General features: G+C 55.3%; 1 protein-coding gene across 1 annotated transcript; it reads right to left on the bottom strand.

Annotated features, from left to right (window-relative positions):
* Positions 1-2,711: 2,711 nt before the first annotated feature.
* Positions 2,712-11,687, bottom strand: LOC122201371. The gene is made up of 5 exons (XM_042907231.1): positions 11,633-11,687; positions 11,075-11,081; positions 6,052-6,417; positions 5,158-5,238; positions 2,712-3,248 (listed from the first exon to the last, which is right to left on the bottom strand). Exons 1-5 carry the CDS (start codon positions 11,685-11,687, stop codon positions 3,143-3,145), a joined length of 615 nt encoding a protein of 204 aa, XP_042763165.1. The 3' UTR covers positions 2,712-3,142.
* Between the last annotated feature and the right edge of the window lie 777 nt (positions 11,688-12,464).

Genomic DNA, 12,464 nt, shown 5'->3' with positions numbered 1-12,464 from the left:
CCACTCCCTTTCTTAGACTTCAAGCCACGGGCAACTAACCAGAAGCGAGCAGACTGCAAGGGGAACCCGAGAGCTGAGCAGTCATCAGTTTCTGCCTTGTCTTATTAGAGAAAAGTCACAGGAGCCCGCGGAACCTGCACTGACCGAGAATAACACGTGTTGCCAAGACGAATCCATCTCGAGCCCTAGCCAATGGTTTTGCTCCAGAAAGCAATAGTTCCTCACTTAACTCGCTGCCCAATGCTCTTCCCCTGCCCCCCTTGGACACGTTAGGACCAGGCCCTCTTCCATGGTGGGACAAACGTCAAACTGCTCATATAAGGATCATGTGAATACTATTCCGGGTTTTCAGATCAACTTTTCTTACCTACTGTAATTTAAATAAATTGCATTTACATGCCTCGTCTCTGTAACATTGTGTATACAAAACCAAAATTTCTCCAGATGTAAATTATGTACACCTGCCAAGATACCTTCTCCAGGGTGTCTGTGCACATTTTAAGTTAATTCATAGAATATAAAATGACTCAATGTGACTGTTGATTTGCTGAACTCTACATATCACAAAGTGGGTTATCTGTGGTACTTTAGTTAGTAAAATGGTGATTTTTTTTTTTTCTGGGTTACTGAACAAGCAAGCATTACCCAGGTGATCTGGCAATGACTTCGTGTGTGGGCCACAAACATGGATTTTTTCCCATTAACCAATTTTTTTTTGTTGTTTTTTAGAAACTAATATGTTTCACACTACGGTTTGTGTAACTTGTGTTCGCATTTCTCTGTGTTGCTGTTACTTTTGTGCTTTTATTCCTTTTAAACTTTATTTTGAAAAAGAAAAAAAAAAAAAACGAAACAAAAAACGAGCTCCTGTAATTTGCACTTCCTCCCAATCCTTCAATCTCTTGTATGGCAACCAAAATGACTGTAAGAGAAATAAATATACGATTGCACTAAGGTTGTGGCTCTGATTACACACAGTGTAGCTGTCTGAGTGGACAAGTTGCCGGCTTGCAATCTCACGCAGGTAGGACAACACCGCCACTCTACCTCCGTGCAACTGAGCAGGTACTAGGTTTCGTCCAAGAGCAAGAACCTTCCTTCCAGCAGCTCACGTGCCGTGGTTCTGCTTCCTTAAAGCGCTCTCGTGACGCAGACGGAGACACGCCTGACTTCAGAGCCAAGTGCGTGTCGGCGTGCACGTCTGTGAGCTCTAAGAGCCCGGCCGAGGCCCGGCCGTCCTCTCTGGTTTGGGACGGCAGTGGGGGTGGGGCCGAGGGGGAGCCGGAGTCACAGCTCTCCTTGAAGCACAGACCCCGATGCCCCCACCTGCTGGTCTTCCCCCCACCAGGCTCTGGGGCCACAGCACCGGGCGGCCTCTGTCGTTCCCACGAAGCCAGCCATGTTGTGCTAAGCCGGCGGGCCCCAAGCCTCGAGGCAAGAGGATTCGGGTCCTTTGGCAAAGAGCTGAGCCGGGGAGACGCGGGCTATCCCTCTGCCTGTAGGGAAGTAGGTTTTCAACACCGAACCTCTTCTTTGGCCTCGTCAGTGACAACCTGAGGTCTCTAGTCCTTGGACACTTTCTACTGTTTTGGCACATTCTCCATCTGCACAGCGGCCACTGTGTTTCTGTGCTCACGAAAAATGCGAAGCCTCAGATCTTTCGTAGTGTCCTCTCCCCTAGGCCCCCTGCCTCGCTGTCTGGTGGTTTCTCCCAGACCTTAACGACCCCCATCACCTCCAGTGGTTTCTTCCAGACCTCCTCGAGGTAAATGTAATCAGTTTGTCTTGCGGGGGGGAAAAAATTCGAAGCGTTTTTCCTTCCCTCGTACTTTATTTGAGGCGTTTTAACAAGCAGGGCACTGAAGTGTCTTTCCACACCTGTAGCTCTCCGTGTAGACACCGGGTGGTTGGAAGCCCCCACGGCACCCGCTGCCCCGGGGCAGCCGTGCTCCGGGGGGACTCGGGGAGTCTCCAGATCCGACCCTCCGACTCCAGCAGACCTGACCACTTCAGTTTCCGAGCCGCACTGTATCAGTGGTTTTCTTTCTTTACTGTTCCTGTACCGTGTTTCTCGATTCCACAGTCTTTACCGTTTTGTGTTTAAGATGACAAGCACTGTCCATTGCTTCTACTCTGGAACTCTCTGTTTATAGCAATTCTGAGACTTTAATATGAGCCTTCAAATAAATACAGAAAACAAAAACAAAAAACAAAAAAAAACAGGAAAAAAATCAAGTGTGTGCCTTGGGTGTTTTGAACCTGATCTGCATAAAAACCATATTGTATTCAAATGCTGTATATTTAATGAAAGGATAAATCTATCTTCACTGTATTAATGTAGCTGATAAAATAGTTATAGTGCCTTGTTTTCTGAACTGAGAAGCCCGTATCAATGCACAACGTAAAGTAAAAAACGATTCGAGAAATGAAATGTTGAGAAGACCTAGACGTGGTTCTGGAGCCTTCATCCTAAGACTGTGCCACACACACAGTCGTTTAAATTTAAAAATAAAAAGAAAATTGAAATAAGATCGTGTTATCAGTTAATTTTCCACTGAAAGCGCTCTCTGCTCTTACTTGCACTATTTTTGTTCACCTAAAACAGAGCGAGTCTGAGAGGCCCCGTGGGCGAGAGGGGCGCGCGGGCAGGAGTCCTGGGCCCCCCGCCTGCCGCCCCCGCTGCCGCCCGGCCCCTGCCGGCCCTTGTCGGTGGCTTGTCGAAATCAGCGGTGTTGGCTGTTTGCAGAGTTTGTAAAAAAATGAACAAAATATTTGCTTTTAGTGACGGAGGCCACCCATCCCAGCACTCTTTCCAATGTTTACAAGCCAAAGAAGCAGCAGCACACAGTCCGATTTTCTTGTAAAAGAAAAATGACAGGAAATACACAGATTCTGGCCCGACGCCGCCACACTCCTCGTACCGAAGGTCATGTGAGCAGCCCTTGTCATCTCACAAGTTGTCCGGGGTGCAGGGAGCACGTCGGGGCCCACCGCTCCACCCGCGGGGCCACGGGGCAAGCGGGGGATGGCTCAGCCAGCCCGGAGGCAGGGATACACCACGTGCTACGTCCCTCGCCACGTCTCTGGGCTCTCTGCAAACACGCGTCTGGAGGGAGCAAGGACCTACACGGGCTGTGCCTGTCTATCTCGCGAGACTCTCACCGGTGCCGCTGTGTACCAGGCCAAAGTCAACTAGAGATCCAAACTTCTTCACTTCAGGCCACAAATGTAGCCGATCACCTGAGAATCTGAAAGGGGCGGTTTGGGAGACACGGCAGGGTTTCTTAGGGGTCCCCGTTCCGCATGCCGCCGCTGCTGCCTCTGCTGGAAGCGTGCACGTGTCCAGAGCCAGAGGTATGCCACAGCACCAGCCACGGCCACCAGGCAAGACCGACGGGCAGCCGGGCCCCGGGCCCCGTAGGAGATGGGGATCAGACAAACCACGGGCTGGCCTTCAGGGCGGCCAGGTGAGCAGGTCTGAGCGCGAAGACAGCTGATCTCAGCCGTCTCCGGTGGCAGCACACCTGTCCTGGGCCCCTAGCCATCAAGCCTTCCTGCCACCGCCCACTCGCGGTCTTTCTTGCCAAGGGGCTTACGCGACTTAAATGTGTTCTGCAAACCCCAGAGGACAGGAGGAGAGCACAGCCTCTGAACTGCCAGGGAGGTGACCACAGCAAAAGACAGACATCAGCTTATTTCCCTGCACGGTCGCAAGAGGCAGCTGGAAATAACAGTAATCTACCGGGTGCCTGTGTGCCAGGCACCATCCAGACCACTGCCCTCACTGAGGGTCTAACAGCCCTGTGGTAGGAACAAATAGCCCCATTTTACAGAGGAAGCCAAGTCTTGCCAAGGTCCACGGTGAAGGCCCACCCAGGATTTGTTATAAAACCTCCATGGCGAAGTCCCTCTGTAGGAAAGAGAACCCCCATCAGGCGCCCCGAGAACGGCTGCTGGTGTCAGGGTCCGTCACTTTCTGCCCCTCCAAAGTCAACTGTGCAGGGCCAGGGGTCCAGGAGGCTGGGCAAGGTGGGGGCTCCTTCCAGCTGAACCGCCTCAGGGGTGTGACAGAGGGAGAAGATCCAATTCAGAAGTAACCTGTTTACCTCGCTGCCCTCGACTGGGATCAGGGAAGCCAGGACCTAGGGATCAAAGGCTGCCTTTCCCAAAGACTTGATAAAGGCCCGCAGCTTAAGCTTCATTACACGTGGCATCTGCTTTAAGGCTCTCGAGGATCCACGAGGTAAGTACGGAAAAGACGATCGTCTCTCTTACCGATGACAACTCACCCTGAAGACGGTGAGGCCTCACCAAGGGAGCACAGCTGCCCTGGGCCCCGTCCTTCCCAGGCCCTCCCGCTAAACGCTTCCTCCCTTGGCTCCGGGCCACCCAGAACCCTCCCGGCGTGTTCCTTCGTGGCCTTCGTCCACAGAGCCCGCCTCGGTTGCAACCAGAGAGGCCTTGCGGCGAACCGCTCCCGGCCCCGATGCCCGTGCGTTCGCTCCCACACCCCTCGGCCTCCTTCCGCCAGGTAGAACGGGCGCAGCCCCTCCTTGCCCTTCACAGTCACCCTCAGTGGCGGAGGAGAAAAGGCCAAGCGAATGGGAGACAAGGAGCCAGGCACGTGGCTGCAGAATGAGTTCGAAAGTGAGTCTCACAGGCCCACACAGCTTTGAAGCTTTCCAGAAAGCCAAAGGCACGGAGCAGGTCTTGGAGCCTGCCATCTGGGCAAGCTAAAAATAAAGGTTCCGTTTTGGAGCAAGAGTTTATAAATGTGACTACAAAGGTCCCGATAAAGACATCAAGGCTCTGGGGGAACCGCGTGGCCTGAAACCTCTAGCCCTGGCAGGGGTTGCCAGGGAAGCCCAGCCCCCACCTCCCCCCCCCCCCCCCCCGGCACCAGTGGCCAGCTTTTTCTGGCAGCAGTCGCGAAGCCAAGAGGAGAAGGGGACGGCTCTTTACGGCGGGGGGGGGGGGGGGGGGGGGGGGACCACAAATGAGAGGGCCGGATCTAGCTTGCAGTGCAGGCCTGCGACCTAGTCACAGCGGCAACACGGACACAGCCGCGAGGACCCCAGCCCTGCCCTTGAGGCCCGGGCCCACATCATCCGGAGCCGTCGGACCCCCGCCCACCTCCCCAAGCTCCCCCTTGCTCACCTTGCTGCCACAGTTGGGGGCTCCAATCTGCCCGCTCCTCTTGGCATCTGGAATGTTCTTCCCCTGTGTCTGCACCGCCTCCTGAACCATCAGATTCAGAGTAAAAGTCATCTTAATCACCCACTCACATCGCCGTGTCTTCTCTTCTCAGGGCAGTTATTACTACCTCAAAGTGGCCCGTTAATTAGCTGACTGGTCCCCCCCCCCCCCCCAACCTGGCGGGCAGACACATCCACACCCACCCCCCCACCCCCCTCCGGAAGAGATGTCCGACAGCACAGGGGCCTGTCCTGCCCCATCGCAGGCACTGCTGTTTCCCTGCCTGAGCAATGCCTACAGAGGCAGCCTCTCCTTCCAGACACCCCCCACCCTCCCCGGACACCCCTCACCGCCCCCCCCCCCCCCCCCCCCCCCGCAGCTGCGGCCTCAGTGCCCGCGGCTCCCGTCCGGTCCTCCCCCAGTCCCGGTAAGGAGGCAGACTTCCCTAGGCCTCCAGGGCCCTGCCCGCCCCTGCGCTGAGCCGCCCTGTCCTGGAAAGTTCCCGGGGCCTCCTGCCCTCGGCCCATCCATTTAGGCGCAGCTCCTGCCGCAACCATCCGCGGCCCCTGCTCCCCCACGACACCGGGCACCTGTTCTCTCTAGGGCTGCCTGCCTCGCAGGTCCCTCCTCGGGGAAGCTGGGAAGCGGTAACGGGAGCCGGGCCCTGGTGGGGATGGGGGTGGCGGTCCCTCCCCAGCGAGGGGGCCCGACGGGGAAGCGGGGCTCAGCCCTCCTGCTCCCCGTCTGCCACGGGCCTGCCATGCGGCACGCGGGGTGTCAGTGGCGGCCGCGAGGACTGCGGATGGCGCGCAGGGGCCCGGACGGGGGGGGGTGGTCTGGGGGAGCCCGCCTCACCCTTGGCTCCCGGAGAGGCGGCCCCCGGGTCCTGAGCTCCGACAGCGGTCTCCGTCACAGCTCCGCCGGGCCACGGGAGACGCCACGGCCGCCCGCCTCGGCCGCAGAGGACCCTGGGCCTGTCGGTCACGTGCCCCGCGCGAGCCAATCAAGGCCGGCACCGGGACTGCTCTGCACGTGCCCAGCGAGCACCAATCCCGACTGGCAAAGGGGGGGATCGTGATTGGCCCAGCTGGAGGAGAGGCAGCTTCCGACCAATCCCGGGGGCCAGGAGGCGGGCCGTGGATGAAGCGCCCCGCCCACCGGGGAAAAGCTCGCAGGCAGGTGACGGCACAAATGAGACGCTTGCGGTCCAGCCTAGGGCTTCTAGCGGGCGAGGCTAGAGCGACCTCACAAAGCTGCGAGCATCTATCTGTCTTCACCCCATCCCTGGAAGCAGACCAGTATAAATAAAAGGCAGGTTGGGGCTGCAAATAATGGAAATTCCACTTAACAATGGCTTCAACAAAAAGTGCTTTATTCTTTCCGTAGGACTTCGTACAAAAATGTAAGCTCCGCGTGGGCAGGAATTCTATCTGTCTTGTTGGATGCCCTGCATCGGTAACAAGATGTTCTCAGTAAGGGTGTGCTGGAAACATGGGTGAATGGGAGGACCCTAGGTGGGTGGTCCCTGGCTTTGATCTGACGGCTCAACATAGGCCTGAGATTCAGCCTCTCCCTCCAATTTCTCAGCCTCACAGCAACAAAAGGCTGCTGCCACCCCACACGTCACATTCTGTTCCAGGCGAGGAAGAAGAGGGGAAGACCATGGCAGCTGTGTCCGCTCCCCTTTACCGGAGAAGCCAGTGCATTCCCAGAAGTGCCTACCAATATGTCATAGGCCAGTGGTATCCCTAGAAGCAAGGCACACTGGGAAAGTGGGCATCGGCTCCACACAGCGCTGCAAGGAACAAAGTTGTGGATGTGTTAAAAGACAGAAGGTGGGGGGGGGGGGTCGCCTGGGTGGCTCAGTCGGTGAAGTGTCTGACTCCTGATTTCAATTCAGGCCCTGATCTTGTGGTCTGTGAGTTCCAGCCCCACATCGGCCTCTCCACTGCCCGTGCAGAGCCTGCCTGGGATTCTGTCTTTCCCCCTCTCTGCCCCTCCCCTACTAGTGCATGTGTGTGCACTCTCTCTCTCTCAAGATAAACAAACACAAATTTTATAAAAAGGGGCGCCTGACAGGCTCAGTCGGTTAAGCGTCCGACTTCGGCTCAGGTCATGATCTCACGGTCCGTGGGTTCGAGCCCCACGTGGGGCTCTGTGCCGACAGCTGGGAGCCTGGAGCCTGCTTCCGAGTCTGCGTCTCCCTCCCTCTCTGCCCCTTCCCCGCTCATTCTCTGACTCTCAAAAATAAGTAAACATTACAAAAAAGTTTTTAAAAGTTATAAAAAAAATGATTTTAAAAGAAGGCAGAAGGTAAATGGAGGATGTACGGACAGGTGACGAATGGGGTCACAAGAGTGTCCAGGTGGATTCTCCTCACTGAGCATTTGAAAGTGCACAATCCAGTGGCATTACACGTAGTCACACTTCCATAAGGCTGTCGGCACTGGCCGGTTCCATCCTGCCGAAGACAAACCCTTTGTCGGTTGATGGACGTGTGGGCTGTCGCCACCTTCTGGCTGTTGAGAATAGTGCTGCTGGGAACATGCGTGTACGAGTATTTGTTTCAGTCCGTTTTCAGTTCTTTGGGGCGTATATCCTGGGGGTGGAGTTGCCGGGTCATGTGGTTGCTCTCTGTGGAACCTGCTGAAGGAGTCGCTGGACCGTTTCCTGCAAAGGCCACACCATTTATATTCCCACCAGCGGCGGGTGGGGGCTCCTCCCTGGAGACTTTTGAGGTCCTGTTTCTGCAGGCTGAAACTCTTCGGGGCCCGGTCTGTAGCTCACGCGTACGCGTACAGCCCAGGAGCCCGGGGAACAGGCTGGGGCACGGAGACTCTGCGTTTCCAGCGAGCCCCCAGCCAGGCACTGCTGGGGAGACTGGTGTGCACTGCTCCCCTCCCCTCCCCGCGGCTGGCAGGCGGGAGCGTCTGTGAACAGGCAGATGATCAGGCCTCCTCCCAGGCATCCGGTTTCAGTAGGAAGTGTCAAAATTCAGAGAGCTTTACTCCTATGAATACTTTATCGAGGGAGAAACAAACTGTTCTCACCCAGGGAGATCTCAAATTTGAAAGTGGTAGGAAGCTCAGGGGCGTGTCATTATAGGATGGCTTATAAAGCAAGAATGGTTACCAGGTGGGAGTTTCCAGATGGCAGGGAATTGGTTAAACAGGAGTATCTTACACCATTTGGGGAGGAGAAGACGTCTTAGGTTTGCCACGTACATTGACAATGAACGACCTAAGTTCTCTTGTTCGTGAGACGAGCAGGGTTAAGCTTGCTTACATGGGTTAACTGGACCTATCCGCTCGGGACCTTCAGGTCTGCTATTTTATTTGATTTTTAACAAGAGGAAGCCCCCAGATCTGTGCGGTTAACGCTCTCCTGGGCGGGTCTTACGGGCAGTTCGAGAAACTGCCCCTCGCATCCCCTGTCCGCAATCGGCAGGCGTGGGTGAGAGGTGGGTGGCGACAGCCTGGAGCACAGGTGACTTTGAGGCACGGGCAGCTTGTACATCTGCTTTCTGGAACTGCCAGCGCCTGGACCGTTGTCCCCCGTGCCTCCGTCGGTCTACAAAGTACAGCAGGGGAGGCTCTAAGGCAGTGGGTCTCCCAAGTCTGGTCCCTGGACCGGCGGCATCAGGGTCAGTCACCTGGGACCCGGTTAGAAATGCAAATGTCTGGGACACCTGGGTGGCTCAGCCGGCTAAGCGTCTGGCTCTTGGTGTTAGCCCGGGTCATGATCTCACGGCTCGTGGGTTCGAGCCCCAGGTCAGGCTCCAGTGCGGAGCCCGCTTGGGATTCTCTCTCCCCCCCTCTCTCTCTGTCCCTCCCCTGTTCATGCTCTCTAAATAAATAAATAAATGGGGAGGAACGCAAACGTCTGTCCCTCCCCCACCTGCAGAACGAGAAGCTCTGGGGCAGGACCCAGCCACGCAGGCTAACAAGCCTTCCAGGTGACCCTGGTGCCTGCTGGAGTTTGCAAGTCCCTTCTCCAAAGCGACCCCTGCAAAATAAACCTGCCCCAACCCTCTGTGCAGTGTCAGGGGTCGCTGCCATTCCAGCAAGTCCCACGTGGCTGTGCAGGGCTGAGTGCGTGCCCCACTCCCCCAGGGGCTGTGGCCCGCAGGTCACTGAGGTCTGCGTGTGGACGCCTCGGAGAACAGCTCGTGGAGCCAAGCTGAATGCCCAGAGGGAGGGCACCGGGGGCCTGAGGCCACTTCCGTCCTGTGCCAAGGAAACCCACCCAGCGAGTTTCACTGCTCGGCGTGCGACTTCACCTGGGAACCAGCCGCCCGGCCCCCCTCTGCACCACCCACCAGTCCGTGAACCCCGCCACCTCTGGGCTCCTCAGCGGTCTCATCTGAGCTGTGGACTGACGATCCCTGAGGCCCCAGGAACTTGTGGGGGCACACGAGGTCTTGCCTGGGAAATGGCATACCACTGCCAGCGGGCATAAACAAAGACAGATGGGATCCTCTTGTTAATCAAGTGGTAAAGACACGTGTCGAATGAAACTCAGAAAAGTATCAGGCAAGCGCGTGTCTCCCTTCCCCGCTGGCTTCCCGAACCCCAGGGTGCCTCCCCAAAGCTCTCGCCTATTAAGGATTCCTTGTGATCCTTCCCTGGCCTGGTGCATACATCTGCAAGCATATGCGTACGAATCATTTTAAAAACCCAAATATAGCTCACTCTACTCACTGCTCTGTAGTCTTGCTCCTTTTAAAATTATGAAACCCATCGGTTTGAAACAGACAGACAACGGGGAGCAGCGAACACTCACGTCCACCACCAGCTTGAGACGTCGGACGTTACAGGGACGCTTGTCCCTTTCGTCCCTCCTGATTCCACCTCCTTCCCTCCACCCCAGACGTAACCAGTGCCCTGAACTCGGTGTTTATCCTCTCTCTGCATGTTGCGACATGCGCATCGCTTACGTATGTGCCCATAAACGATATGTGGTAGTACCATGCACATTTTAAAACATTATACGGGCGTCTGGGGGGCTCAGTCGGCTGAGCGTCCGACTTCGGCTCAGGTCATGATCTCATGGTTCGTGGGTTCGAGCCCCGCGCTGGGCTCTGTGCTGACAGCTGGGAGCCTGGAGCCTGCTTCCGATTCTGTGTCTCCCTCTCTCCGCCCCCCCCCCCCCATTCGCACGCTCTCCAAAAAATAAACAATAAAAATAAATAAAACTTGACAGAAACTGTCTGCGTCATGCATGATCAGTTAGCAATCCTCATCAAGAGAACAGTGCCTGACACTTAGTCCCCAGCCAGTTAACTGGTGACTAGCATCATCATCGATAGTATAATTATTGGCAATCGTGAATCCCGCAGCTGACTTATTTATTTCAATATCACTTTTGAGGCTCATCAAACATGACAGATGCAGCTCGAAATCATTCATGTTCACAGTCGAATCTATTTCATTATAGGAATATATCGAAATTGATGTATCCCTTCATCTGTCGATTAATCTTCACATTTTTTTTTTTTTTGCTATAAAAACGATGCTTTTCGACATCATGCTGAATGAAAGAAGCCTGCCCCGAATTACCACGTGTTGGATGATCCCATTTACACGATGTCTGGAGCAGGAAGATTCAGAGACAGGAGATGATGAGTGGGTGGTGGGGGCTGGGGGAGGGGGGGGGGGTGGCTGCTGCCAGGCATGGGGATGCTTTTTGGGTGACGAGAATGTTCTGGAATCAGACAGAGGGGATATTCCCGTAACTCTGCGAATACACTAAAAGCCGTTAAACTGTGCACTATATAGGTGAGTTGTACGGTAAGCAAATTATGTCTCAATACATCTTTTGGGTTTTTTTTTTTTTTTAAGAAAAAAAATGTTTTTTTAAACGTAACGTGGGACCCTACGTTGGATCTGGGAGCAGAAAAAGGACACTCGTGGAAAAACTTAAATCCAAAAAAAGGCTGCCGTTTAGTGAATGGTGTTGTACCAACGTTAATATCTCAGTTTGAATGAGGGGACCACGGTTGGATAAGAGGTTAATCTTAGGGGAAATCGGCAGGGAGTATATAAGAATTCTTCGTATCGTAATTCACAACTTTTCTATAAAATTATTCCAAAATTAAGAAAAAAAAGCGAACAGGGCTGCTGTGAATACCCCCACGTGCGCGTGTATGAGAGCATGGCTCGGGAGCTCACTCGGGACTCTCCGGGCTCCCGGGAAGGACCCAGCCGCTGCCCCCAGGACAGCGTGCCCGTCAGCTGACGCGCACCTTGGCGACGGTTCCTAGGCGCCCGGCTCCTCGGCACCGTCCCACAGGCCCTTGCGGATGGGCACGGAGGTCACCTCTGCTCCACGCACACGAAGCACAACCGGGGTAAATCCCTACAAGTAAACCGTGGGGGTGAAGGGCGTTTGAGCCACTTTCTTGAGTCCTTGAAGGGCCTGACGGCTGCCCCCTCACGAACGATGTCGGGGACACCCGTCGGCACGGCCACATCTTCTGCGAGGGAGCCCATGCCCGTTCTTTGCTGGACTCAAATGAGAAACTCAAACATCTCCATGGTTACGTGTTGCCGCCTTACAAACTGCCCCCAAGTTTAGTGGCCTAAAGCAGCAACGGACGCCGATTGAATCTCCTGCTGTTTCCCTAGGCCAGGAACTTGGGACCAGATTAGCAGGGCGGTCGTGGGTCAGCAGCTGTCTCGAGGCTTCGGTTGAGGTGCTGACCGAGATTTTCTGGGCACGGACGGTTGGTTTCCAAGGTGACGCACTCACAGGGCTGATGGCGGGAGGCCTCGGTCCCTTGCCACCCTGGCCTTGAGGGCTGTCGGAGCTTCCTCACAACAGGGTGCCGGCTTCTCTGAGAGCCCGTGATCTAGGAGAGCAAGGCAGGGCCTGCGGTGTCTCCTACAACCTCCCGTCTGGAGGTGACACCTGCCACGTTCACAGCGTCCTATTGTTACGTAGGTTGCCCCGTTCTGGGAGGCAGGGACTGCACGAGGACACGATACAAGGAGGCAAGGAGTACTGGAGTCATCTCGGGGGCTGGCTGTGACCTCACCATTGCAGTTTATGGATGAAGGTAGGACCATAAACCCACTTAGTCAATTCTGTCCAAAGGGGTAAAGAGCATCTACAAAAAACTGACAGGTGACACTGCACTTGATGGTGAAGGACTGAGTGCTTTCCTCCTAAGACTGGAAACAAGGACGCCTGCTGTCACTCCTCTCGGCACAGCACTGGACGTTCTAGCTGAGGCGATATGGCAAGAAAAGGCACAGAGACTGGAAAGG

Source organism: Panthera leo, chromosome D1 (assembly GCF_018350215.1).
Source record: "Panthera leo isolate Ple1 chromosome D1, P.leo_Ple1_pat1.1, whole genome shotgun sequence".
Classification (NCBI taxonomy): Eukaryota; Metazoa; Chordata; class Mammalia; order Carnivora; family Felidae; genus Panthera; species Panthera leo.
The sequence above is the reverse complement of the archived record's forward strand: the minus strand, read 5'-3'. Positions and strand labels throughout refer to the sequence as shown.